The sequence below is a fragment of the Liolophura sinensis genome, chromosome 4 (assembly GCF_032854445.1).
Source record: "Liolophura sinensis isolate JHLJ2023 chromosome 4, CUHK_Ljap_v2, whole genome shotgun sequence".
Classification (NCBI taxonomy): Eukaryota; Metazoa; Mollusca; class Polyplacophora; order Chitonida; family Chitonidae; genus Liolophura; species Liolophura sinensis.
This window is the reverse complement of record NC_088298.1, coordinates 2,520,380-2,533,511: the sequence shown is the minus strand read 5'-3', so window position 1 is coordinate 2,533,511 and position 13,132 is coordinate 2,520,380. Positions and strand designations below refer to the sequence as shown.

At 42.5% G+C, this 13,132-nt stretch overlaps 1 protein-coding gene across 1 annotated transcript in view; it reads right to left on the bottom strand.

Annotated features, from left to right (window-relative positions):
* Nucleotides 1–8,648, bottom strand: part of LOC135464871 (uncharacterized) — a 48,565-nt gene extending 39,917 nt beyond the window's left edge. The window contains exons 1-2 of the mRNA XM_064742440.1: nt 8,543–8,648; nt 6,522–6,701 (exon numbers count right to left, since the gene is read on the bottom strand). Coding sequence (XP_064598510.1) covers nt 6,522–6,701; nt 8,543–8,648 — 286 coding nt within the window. The remainder of the gene's footprint in view (nt 1–6,521; nt 6,702–8,542) is intronic.
* Nucleotides 8,649–13,132: the final 4,484 nt, after the last annotated feature.

The window sequence follows — 13,132 nt, the reverse complement described above, 5'->3', positions numbered from 1 at the left end:
CCAAGTGCGTCATGTGACACGTAATTTATTCTGTGAATGTTATTGTAAGGTCGTCTATAACGAATATTAATGCTGGATCTACTTGAATCATCTTATTCGCTCAATCGTTTTTAAAATTCCTGCTAAAAAAAACTTGAAAACCTGTTAATACAACTGAGCAGCCTGCCAGATCATCTGCGAAACTTGCCAGATCAACTGAGAATCCACCCGCAGGCAGTGCATATGACTGAAAAATGGTTAAGTAAAACGTTAAGCCCTATCTATCTATTCATTCATTGTGTTCCGAGTATGTTATTTTAGTGAGGTTAATCGGATTTGAGGAAAAAAAGTCTTCTATTGTGTGAGTACATTATGATAAATACTTTGTATAGATCCAAGTCGGATTTTAATCTTGATAACTCCTTGGAAATCAACAAGGCCCCAAACACACAAAAAACCTTTATAAATGTTTTATGAGTTGAATCCCTGGTTGCGTCAGATACCTAAGTCATAAAATAAATAATTAGTGAGTAATTAGTGCTGTGTCACACAAGACCGAACCTGCGTAAGCGATTTCCATTGAATGTCATGCGTGGGACGGGAATGGTCGATGTCCAAATCACTTCAATCCATATTTACCTGCATATTTGCCGGGAAAGTCATTGAGAAAGGCCGGAAATGAGTGGCTGTACATCAAACAAATGCGAATGGTTGGTACGAGATGCATGTGCCAGGGATTGATCGTTGAGCTTACATTTCCATAGGCCGATTGCTAGATAGTTGTCGTGTATTCCATCAGCCATGGCTTACACAGCACAAAGACACGTTGAGTTCCGCTCGGAGAATTACGGGCTAGAGGGGACAGATATCACAGCGATTACCAGGACTTTGAGAAGGCGCGGATTAATCCTGACATGAAACAAACCTGACAAGATAACCGGCAAATACTACGATTCCCTTGGGGTTTCTGGCAGCGAACCTATGTCGGTTAACGATATTTCACGAGGAGAAACTTCTCTTCCCACAGGAATGATACCAATATTTCATATTTATTTTCATATTTTAGGGAAGAGGAAAAAAAGCACTTGGAAAGACATCACGTGAGCGCAACATCGGTGAATTCGTCCCAGCGAGCAGCTCAAGGCTCACATATCAGTCATTAAGTTTGATAGTTTTTGTGTTTGTGTGATTTGCAACAAATTGCTGCATGACTCGAGTAGATATTTCATTAATTGGGGTTCTCGCGCAATCGCAACGCGGGTCCACGCTGAGCTGAAAATTGTTCTCTTGCAGTACATGAGTAATACGTCATCAGTTTGCTCACAAAACGTCATCGCAAATGCAGGAGTGAACAACAACAGAATGCACAGCTTCGGTCCGAATTACTTTAGAGGGGGAAAGGTTCCATTGCTGCTCAACACCACGGTCAAAGCCTTCTCGCTTATAGAATGGCGGTCAGTTTGTATGTGAAAAAAACCGGGGCGCCCTTCGGCAAGTTAATGACAAACTTTGCTACATGCGACGTACGGATATTCAAACAACATATAATTGGTAGAGGAGAAGTGAACGTTAGGCAAACCGTCATGAAGGCAGCGTTGATGGGTTATTGTCACCGTTGGGATCGGGGGAACTTCCAAAATTCACATTTTCTCATGTTTTGTTGCTTACATTTGTTGTCTCAAAAAGGAAGTAAAACTCATCTGGGAAGTTTCGAATATAACAGGTCCACCATGCACTAAGTCTTCATAATTGTTGCAGTGTTACAGGCTTCATCGTCGTCAAACCATCTCATGTTCGTATTTGTAAACATGTTTGCCCGTCGAAAGTGATATATTTTCATAGTCACTTATTTAAGCAATCAGGGAAACCGTTGTTCCCCGAGTAAACCGTCGCAATTTGCAGGGTACACAACAAAACTCCTTACTTAAACCTGCAGACGAAACACGCGTTGCTGGATTCGAGATTCGGTACATCTTTTGGAGAGGGGGTTTGACTGACTGCGGTGCAAACAGCGGTTTCATAATGTTAGCGAGCAACATCACCCATACAAATACACGACTAAAGCTAATTTACGTTTCTAACTTGGTGGCCGAAGAGCTAAAAATCTGCATGAACCAATACATAGCGAACATACCGTTATGGACTAACTTGTGAGGACAAAGATGTATAGATGTATACAGATATTTTGTTGAGATGTAAACAGATATTTTGTTGAGCAATCCACTGAACTCATTCAGGAACTAACGTATACATTTACCTTTGACCATTAATACTGCGAACCTAGTGGTATTTTTAAGTGCCTTTAACACTCAGCCCAACCGTTCCTGCTTGTACCCAAATTGGCGTTAGAACTCTAAGGCAAGCACACTTCTCTGTAGTCCCCAACAGTCCTTTTCAACACAAGACCAATGCAGTCACGGATGACACTATAAGGCCACAGCCCCGTCCGGCGTGGTGCGAAATGGAGCAGTGCGCTGTGCCAAATTTCAGCTCGGACAGGAAAATGCCATTCATTAGGTAAAATCTCGAGAGTCTCATGGGAAAAGAGCAACCGGCTTAATGAATACAAGAGAGTATCAACGGACGCACAAACGCTAACAGACAATCCTAAAGTTTAAAATAAATTACACGCGCATAGTCGCAGGGGACGTCTACATAAACCGACAATCCAAATGTTGAGGGCAAGTCAATTAAAAACGTACACAAAAAAGCAAAAATTAAAACAAAAAACTCTAACTTTCGATATCGTTCCTTTTCTTGGGAGTTGTATATTTTAGGTTTGCTTCTAAATGTCCGTTTATCTGTAGTACAAGATAAGGCATAATTGAAATTCTTAATATTCTGAATTCGTTTGTCTGTGGCTTGGTCTAGGATTTCAAAAAAGACATATGGAGAGTGATCCTCGAATATTATTAAGCATTTTCACGCTGCTCTTGTCAAGAGGCATAGCGTAAATGTAGTCAGCTCATACAGGCGGTATTTTCACAGACACCAAAGAGTTCTTAACCAAGTTGAGATACTGCTTCTCTCGAAGAAAGGTTCCAAAACCGGGTGGTGCTGTGTGGCTGTTTTATGATCAATGACTGCTTTGTACAATCCAGGCGTGAGCTCTGAGGTACAGCACAGCAGTCGCACGCTACCTTGTGATAACTGCATTGTACTGCGTAAAACTGGTCATTACTGCCCTGTTACGAGGTACACAGTACCATACAGAGCCACTAAATAGCCTATTGCTACCCCGCATCCAATACCGCACGGTGACTACGCGGTAATCCTACAGTACAGTGCTCTGAAGAGTTTGCGGTATGTGTCGCCCTCAACAACAAACTTCATAGATGACCACCAATCTGACAATTGTTCACGATATAATGGTTTACACAGCATAGGCAGTAAAATCAGAGCAGTTACGACAGTGTGAAAATTGGCAAATGGTAACCATGTGAAAATGGTAACCGGTGAAATACGGTCAATTTGACTCATTTAGGGTTTTATTCTAACTGTTAATGTAAATGCTCTAGCAGTAACAAATTTCAGGCAAACAGATTTAGATAAAAAAAATGCAGCGATGATAATTATCATTTTTTATACGTCACTGCTGTACAATTACTCAAAATGCTATGTTGTCATCACAGACTGATCTGACTACTTTGCGCTATTGAAAAATGAATAATTGCTATGTTGCTATGGTTCAGCCATACTGTGACTTTGATACCGTCCATGTAGCTAATACACAAAGCACAAGTAATGGGTTTTGCTGCGCATCTTCAAGATAGACATCTTTTAAAGTGAGAATCCCCATGCCAAGTGTCTGTCTTTGATGTCGACGTGGTGTTGATACAGATCGTTGATTTAGGGAACGCTACAGCCTCTTTTTATACACGCCAATTACTTAGAGCGAAGAGAAATAAAGTAGTGCGTCCTTGATCTCCATGGTCTTAAGAACACAGCGATGTAAGAGGCGGTGAGGACAGCGAAGAAAGGAACGCTTGTCACTACAAGTCCCCCAAATATCATTACGCGCCACTTAAGAAAATCTCCCTGTCCCTGAGCTAAAAATCGATTTTAGTTTGGAGAAACACTTTAGACACAAGACATAACAAAGACACGAGAGGAGACGACTAACGGGATTTTCCTTTGCCCTACCACAACGTAACCTTCTCAACCCGGTCTGTGATAGCTTTCGTGCAGTTTCCATGCTGGAAAACATTGTCAATCATTCACATCAACGCGCTTGTTTAGTGGGTCAGCGATATAAGTACAGGCGACCATTGTCCTACGTGAGACTGAGCTGGTGCCCTGGAAAGCTTCCTTGTCTGTCTGCTTAGACAATTGGTCTTCAAACAAGAGACACCTTAAAAGGCTTCTTTGTTTCACCGTAAAGCGGTGAAAGGTCAATGTCAGTTCTGATGGACAGGAGAGTCTTAAGAATGTCAAACAAAGAAAAGAGGGCGACAGCAATCCTTTATCGGCCATCTTGAATGCATGAAATGTCTGTGACACTTTGCTAAATGCGTAGAAAACGAAAGGTCGTCAACCCGTAGGAACCCACCCTTTAGCACAACAAAGCGGCCCGACCTTGTGTCTCTGGTAGAATGTGCACAAAGCCTGCGCTTGGGGAGTGCTGACACCTTACACCCACATTCCTATTCCCACCACCCCCTTTTCTTTCACTCGGATAATATCTGTAACTGATGCGTTATTCATGAACGGTTGCCTGAGTCAAACACCGGACCGATGTTTTCTGGCGATGTCTTCACTCTCCATCTAAACATCATCTGTAATAATTCGATCTACATACATATACATATATAAATGCTCTTCTCTATCCTCTCGGGGATTTCTTGTCAGTATTCGTTACAGCTCAAACTAAGACCCTTCCTTGTATGATGTGTACAACTACAAGACAAAGTGATAATATTATTTACACGTTTTATTTTTCCTTTCTCCCCGGCCGTAAGTGGGAAGGTCTGTCAGCAGCCTGCGGATGGTCGTGGGTTTCTTCGGGGCTCCGTCCGTTTTCCTTCCACCAGACCTCTGGCCGCCGTCGTATTAGTGAAACATTCTTGAGTATTGCGTAAAATACCAATCAAATAAATAAATAAATAAATAAATACTTTTCTTTTTCCTGGGCTTGTGCGGACAACCCTTGTCCTGTGAGTTGGTCACTGAAGTGGCTGGCTCGAAACCAGCTGCTGGTGGATAGATGGCAACTTTACGTCAGGAGGCTTTTTCTACCTTCTAACGAAGTGCGGTGGTTGCTGGTGAGTATGTAATGTTTTACAAACCTACAAACCTGACCAGCGCTCTGCTGGACAAATGTTCTTCCTTACAGCGTAAAATACAAAATAACTGCAACATGGAGAGTAAAAGAGTAGCGATGGCAGTGTGATAGCTAACAAATGGTCTCACGTAATCATTAGAATAGGTAATAGCAGCTTATTAGATAAAAACAGCAGTTTTACCTCCATCCTGGACGACAACCTGTACATAACCATACAAAGCTGAGTCCATGGCCTTAACCATGTGCATATGCAGGCCGATGATGCGAACATCCATATCTTCATTATAGCACACAGTGTCAGTACATGCACGGGGTGATAAAAAAAAAAACAAAAAAACAATGCAACGTTGTATTTGGCTTTAGAATGCACTTAATTTTCTACTTACATACATGTGAACGTTAAGTGCTGTCGAGCAGCCGCAAAATCTACAAGCTCTAAGCTTTCTTATCCTGCTGTTGACTGAGCCGCGAGATATTACTGGTAAAAATTTACAGGCACCACGGTGGGTGGAATTTCCAGCCACAGCCTCTCAAAGACAGGAAGGTTAGCTTAGCGTCAGCTTGAAATTAGCGACTTAAACTATTCACGTTTCCACGCCCTGCATCTGCCCAAATTTCAACCACACCGTCCTGTCAAAACACACTTGGCAGTAAGTTTTGTGTTGCTGTCGTATTTCGGTCATCGCAAACTGCTGACTGCTTATCTTTGTGTAAAGGCGTCCTTATTTTTTTCTTCACATGCATTCTTAGTTCTATCACCGATTGTCTTGTGTTTGTGTTTTGGATACTAATCTTGCTATTATAAACTCGTGCGTCCATTATGGTTGATGGAATTCGCATGGAATACGAATATGTTTAGCGACGCAAAGATTCCCATGCGCCTAGAAATCAGGCCAAGCTACAATGCGCTAGCACAGCATACTGACCCAGGAGTCTCTCACCAATGCGGTCGCTGTGAGTTTAAGTCCAGCTCATGCTGGCTTCCTCTTCGGTCGTAAGTGGGAAGGTGTGTCAGCAACCTGCGGATGGTCGTAGGTTTCCCCCGGGCTGTGTCCGGTTTCCTCCCATCATAATGCTGGCCGCCGTCCTATAAGTGAAATATTCTTGAGTACGGCGTAAAACACCAATCAAATTAAATAAATAAATAAATCAAACTACAATGCTAATTATGACCTGTTCCCATTTAAGTAAAAGGTGACTCACCTTCTTCCCCACATCTGTTAATTATGACCTGTTCCCATTTAAGTAAAGGTCGACTCACCTTCTTCCTCACATCTGTATTCATCTGCGTTATCCTGGCATTTCTGGATTCCGTCGCAACGATCTGATTTCGTAAAGCACAGACGACCCCCGTCACAGGCTGTTTCATTGGCGTAACACGATCTCTGAGGACTGGAGCTGTTATGGCTTGCAGATTTCTCCTTGTCGTTTACTACTGTTTCTGAAATGAGATAGCTCACGTCAGTCAAAGATTTATTAAGGCATGTAAAACGGGGAATTAGAAAAAAGTATATTAAACCCGAAAACTCGATTAACGTTACTTCGGTGACTGGCACTTTGCATGCCCGAACTATTTTTTTTTCTGTAACGAGGGCCAGCATGACAATTGTTGTTGACCCCACTCCTTGCACTCATACCAGCGGGTATATTTCATCGTCATTTATTTCGTTCGCCAGTTGATATATGTAGGGTCATGACCTGCTAAAACATCTTGGTTACCGAGTTTCCAGAGAGCCAATCAAATGGTCAAAATAGCAATATAATTGAATGGTTTATGTCTCGTGATCCAATTTAAAGCCCTGACAAAATGAATGCATCAAAATGTGACCTGGAGAAGACCACCACAAATAAAACTGAAAAAATTCTGCATTAGTGAAGTAAAAGCTTTTCAGAACAAAAACCCAGTGACATTAAAAAAAACATCCTTGCCTATGTGTACCGACCCGCAGTGAAAGTCACTGCGCTGCAAAGAGCTCACGTTTTCGATCGACAAGACAACAACAACAACAACTGATCAACCAGTTACTCCGAGGGGTTGAAAATCTATAGCTTTGTTATAGTATACACTTACTGTCCACATGCACGTGGACTGACTTTCTGCCAATAGGTTCACAGCCCTAAATGAGAGGGGGAATTTAGTAAGGGATGGTACTGCCACTGCTCAAGTAAACATTCTTCACACAACAACCGGTTTGTGCAGCCGCTTTTCATTTCTTGACGTGGTTGGCAGAGTATTCAGATTGCGGGGATTCCCCACCTAGGACTATAACGGAGAGCGTCCATACGAATAAAGCCCTCTCATGTTATTAGCATGCAGTGTACCATCCTAAGAGTTTTAGACGAAAATAATACAGAAGTCATTAGCATTAGTCGGCTGAACCAGTGATAGCTGCATTAGATACAGCTTTGTGGTTAGCGTGCCGGCGGTGAGTTCAATTTCTCTTCGATTGTAAGGCCTACCAGCAACCTTTGCTCGGTTTCCTCCCACAATAATGCTATTTTGAGTAAATATTCTTAAGTACGGCGTAAAACACAAACTAAATAAATAGATACGGTTAATGCGAATACTAAACTTTCCAAGATTTGTTTACAAAACAGATTATTGTAACGATTTCAGTAAAACGTATTGCACGATACTTTGTGCATTACATTATACATCATGATTTGAATGCGAAACAATAATCAAGACAGCTTGACTAACTAGACATCGTCAAGACATACGCTGTCAGTATGTCATAACGCGCATAACGGCAAATTCTCCTTCATATTGATTGGTTTTGAGAGCCAAGCTCAAGACGTTTTCACTTATATGACAGCGACACCGGAGACGCACATGAGTAGACGATCACTGTAGTGATCCGCGTGAACCACTGACCCTCGCTATGCACAGTACGAAAATCTTGACTTCCAGCCTAAGGCGAAGCAGCAAAAACTGGACCTTTGTCGCAGCGATGCAATGCTCTAATCATCTGAGGCAAGGCTCTGACAGCCCTTCCCAAAGCTTTCCTACTCCGAAGAATTGTTTAATTCTAGGAGCAAAGACTGGAACCTGTTCTTCCAAACAGTTCCTCTCGTTTGAATAAATTAACTTTATCTCTTTCAGGATAACCACACAACGCACGTTGTCACTCTAAACCTAATGCACGACATGATACACTCCAGCACTACACGACATGATATGCTCCTGCATTACACCACGATATGCTCCTGCATTGCACGACACGGTACGCTTCTGAATTGCACGACATCATACTCTCCCACACTGCATGACATGAGACGCACCCGCATTGTACAACAAGGTACGCTTCTGCACTGAACGACACGGTACGCTCCTGCATTGCACGACACGGTACCCTCCTGCATTGCACGACACTGTACGCTTCTGCATTGTGCGAGATTATACGCTCCTGCATTACACGACACGGTACGCTCCTGCATTGCACGACACTGTACGCTTCTGCATTGCGCGAGATTATACGCTCCTGCATTGCACGACACGGTACGCTCCTGCATTGCACGACACGGTACGCTCCTGCATTGCGCGAGATTATACGCTCCTGCATTGCACGACACGATACCCTCCTGCATTGCACGACACTGTACGCTCCTGCATTGCGCGAGATTATACGCTACTGCATTGCACGACACGGTACCCTCCTGCATTGCACGACACTGTACGCTCCTGCACTACCAGACATACCCACAACGATCTTCGGGAACAACCGACGCCCGAGGTGATCTTAGCACTCCCTTCCAGGAGAAGCTAATCACGCACCAATCGTTGCACTCAGTATATGTCTGCGGCGTGGAATAATGACACAGTATAAAGCCGGAAGCACAGAATACATCTGGTAACTTTCTGGTCATCACAGGTCCACAATAACAAACCAATCGCAAGCCCGGAACGCCCAAATTTTTTCCTGACGGCTGGTGTACGAATGTCAAGGCATTGATTTTATACTCTCCAGCACAGGTGAATATTACACTCTCTTTCAGGACAAGTGAACATTGCACTCTCTTTCAGGGCAAGTGAATTTTGCACTCTCTTTCAGGACAAGTGAAGATTACATTCTCTTTCTGGACAAGTGAACATTACACTCTCTTTCAGGACAAGCTTCATCCGGGAAGCGCTTTGCATTCCTCCCTCCCATATCAATTATTGCCTTGGACATCAGTTCAATTCCTCTTCAAGGACCCATTTGAGGTGGCCTGCAGTGACCAGTACTTCATATACTTAAGTAGTTCTTTGATAGTTAAACGTCATTTTAGGAACTGGCCTTGGAATTATTGACCCAGAACCTTGGTTGATGGCTGGTGTACAAATGTCTGTTTTGACACATATTTTGCACTTTATCCAGCCACAAGTTCTCTCTGGGATGGGCATTGGATTCCGTCCTAGAACATTCATTGTCTTGCGCGACCATTCTATTCCCTATGAAGATGAACTAACCCAGGTTTTCTGGAATTAAGTCGAAAAGTGCAAGTGCTTAATCAGCCAACCTGAGAAAAGGGGAAGAATTCAAATTGTGTTTGGTACAATGTCCTGTAGTAAAGGCTCAGCGTACAAATGTGCAGCGTGGTGAGAAAAACCACAGCAGAGACGACAGTGTGATAATTGACAAAATGCTCGCACTAAACCAATGAAATACGGCTTCTTGTCAGTTTACCTCAGGGCTGTATTATGTAATAGTTCAAATAGTAACAAATGACACGCCCCCTTCAGACAATTGATAAATACGAGCCCAGCAGAACCTATGCCTGGTGCACACACCGCGTTACCTTGCAGGACAATGTAAGCATGCATCGATATTTACTCTCTTCCTGGACGACTTATGACTGTAACGCACATATAATAATGTAAAAATAATGCAGAATGGAGATGGAATCTAGGAGAGCGAAAACAGTGTGATAGCTGACAAATAGTGACATGTAACCGGTGAAATCCAACCGTGTTTAGGTCTCGTCTAGGTCTAGTTAGTTTTTTATTCTAGCTCTCCATATAGATGGTTATAGGGTAGTAGCTAATGACCCACCCCCACCCCCCATACACACCCACCCCCCTGCGCCATGGCTTAAGCAGAATTAGGTAAAAAGAAATGTCAATTACAATATGTTAGATTAATTTATCCATTTGATTGGTGTTTCATGCCGCACGACGGCGGCCAGCATTATGGTGAGAGGAAACCGGGCAGAGTCCGGGAGAAACCCGCGACCATCCGAGACTTGCTGATCTGCATTAGCATGCCAAGCACTAGCTAACGCCAAAAAAAAAAAAAATCCAAAAAAACATTAAAATAAAGTAGTAATAAAGATGAAATGCCATTAAGCACTGTCTAGGAAAATAGTTTGTTTTTTTTAGAGTTCTTCTAGCCGACTAAAATGCCTATTTGTACCATGTGAACGATTTTATAATACATGTATATGCGTTGCCCTATGAATGTCTATGTAAGCCTTAGAGACTTTTGAACCAGGTTTCTCGAACAAAAACTCAGTCCTCGCCGGTGTTTAAAAATATCAATAGAATATAAGAGACGTACTTTTACGGATAAGGGGTTTAAAGGAAACATTGAGAACGGCACATAGAAAACGCAAACTGAAGTCAATACTTCATTAGGGAAGCAGACCAAGTATCTGAACTAAAATCAATATCGCGTCAGAATGCGGTTTACCTTCAGATAAATAGGATAGACACATCTCAGTAATGAAAGCTCCCAAAGACATGAACACAGAGCTTGACAGACAACTACACTGTAGATATCTTGAATGTTACAGTAAAAGTGATTAAAGACGTCGCCGTATTCTAGTCGCACACCATGTTACTGCCGATATTTTAATACAAGCGTTTAGAGAATGATGCGTTGTATTTAAAGACTAAAACCAGGGAGCCTTTCCCCCCACAAGGCAAAAAGCCTCCCCCCCCCCCCGAAAAAAAAAACAAAAAAAAAAAACACCAAGGAAAAAACCAAATCAATTTTCCAGTTTTGTTTTAATTTTAGGCATTAATATTTGTATTAATAAAAGAGTTTGAGAATAACAGTCGCCATTTAAAAACTCAATACTTATTCCACACGTATATTCTACCGAGATTACGAGACATATCAAGAAGGTAAGAGTGTTTAAAAGGCACGTACAAGGTTGAAAAAGCTACATAACGTCACGAGTCTCCTGCCCCACGTCACTTCCGCTTTATCGGAGAATCCTGAGTGCCTGACACGACGGAAAAGCTGACAAGAGGCTCCGAGATGTCTGGCGCGTTGAATATAAAATGTGCCGTTTGCCATGAAAAACATGGAGACTGATGTTAAATCTGTCTAGCGCCGTAAAGGTGCCTCTGAAGACCGCTATGTTTCTCTGTTTATCACCTCCTTGACATTTGAAACTACAGAACTTAAAAAAGACACGACAGCATTAGGAATCCTTATGAATGCATTCTAATCAAACATTTGACCTTTTTTTCTTCCCAGTTATTTGATGGCGCTGTCTGGCTTTATTACCTTAGTTAAAACTTCAATCACTTTAATTTTTAAGGAATGAGTACTTAGGTGAAATTAATTTAGCGAAAAGTATGTATTCATGTGATTAGCCGTTATTTAAATTATCAAACTTCCTATGTGAATCTAAGCATCAAAACAGACATTCGTACATGTCTACCAGCCGTCAGCCAATTTCCTAAACAACGCTCAACACAAACTACCCAAAAACTAAGTACGAAATTAGGACGGAATCGTGCAAAGGGAAGCACTCGATAATTTTCAATATGCTGTATCCGTATTTCACCGGTTACGTGTGACCATTTGCCAGTTACCACACTGTCATCGCCCCTCTGGTCTTACTCTGTATGCTCTAGCCGTATTTCACCGCTTACGTGTGTGACCATTTGTCAGCTATTACACTGTCGTCGCTGCTCTGGTTTTACTCTCTATGCTGTAGCCGTATTTCACCGGTTATGTGACCATTTGCCAGTTACCACACTGTCATCGCCCCTCTGGTCTTACTCTGTATGCTCTAGCCGTATTTCACCGCTTACGTGTGAACATTTGTCAGATATCACACTGTCGTCGCTCCTCTGGTCTTACTCTGTAAGCTGTAGCCGTATTTCACCGGTTACCCTGTCTCAACTTCATCAATGTCATGACTCTTGTCCAAACGCCACAATCAGAAAAAAACATCTACTTTCCTGCCGATGGGCATTGATCGAACATTCACAACAGGTGTTCTTGCCTTTTCGTTGTAAAAGTATTAGGCCTAGTACGAATTTGGATATGTTATGCTTTGGTGGATCGACGTACATTTCAGGTATATGCACAGTAGCCTAAACAATTGACAGTGAGCACAGACGTTGAAGGTTGGTGAGAACTAATGACAGATTTCTGAGACTACCAGTCCGACTGAGCTCAATATCTATTTCCGGAGGACCCAATGACTAAATCTGGCACACTGGATGATCTAGGCATTAGAATCGGATCGCATATCCGCGGACAGCCGCATCAGTTTCCGCCGGTTGATAACGGAACGCTAAGAAACAGCTGGGTCAAGTCCAGTTCCCCAGTTTCTCTCAGCTCAGACGCTTCCACAAACATCTGGGGAAGACAAGGTGTAGCCAACACCGTAATAATCCTAAAGCTATACACCAGATGCGTCTTTCAATCATCGGCTCGATATGTATCTCCTCTTAGGAAAGTACTGGTAAGAAGATGTGGGTTGGGGTGGCAGGGATGGATGGAGGCAGGGGGTGTTTGTGCGTTTTCTTGAGAATAGGCAATGGTGTCTCGAAAACCGCAGCAATCATCGTCAAGGAATTTATCTGTTCTGCCAGAGAATTCCCAACAATAAAACAATTTACTTCGACAGCAGCAAATATATTATACAGAT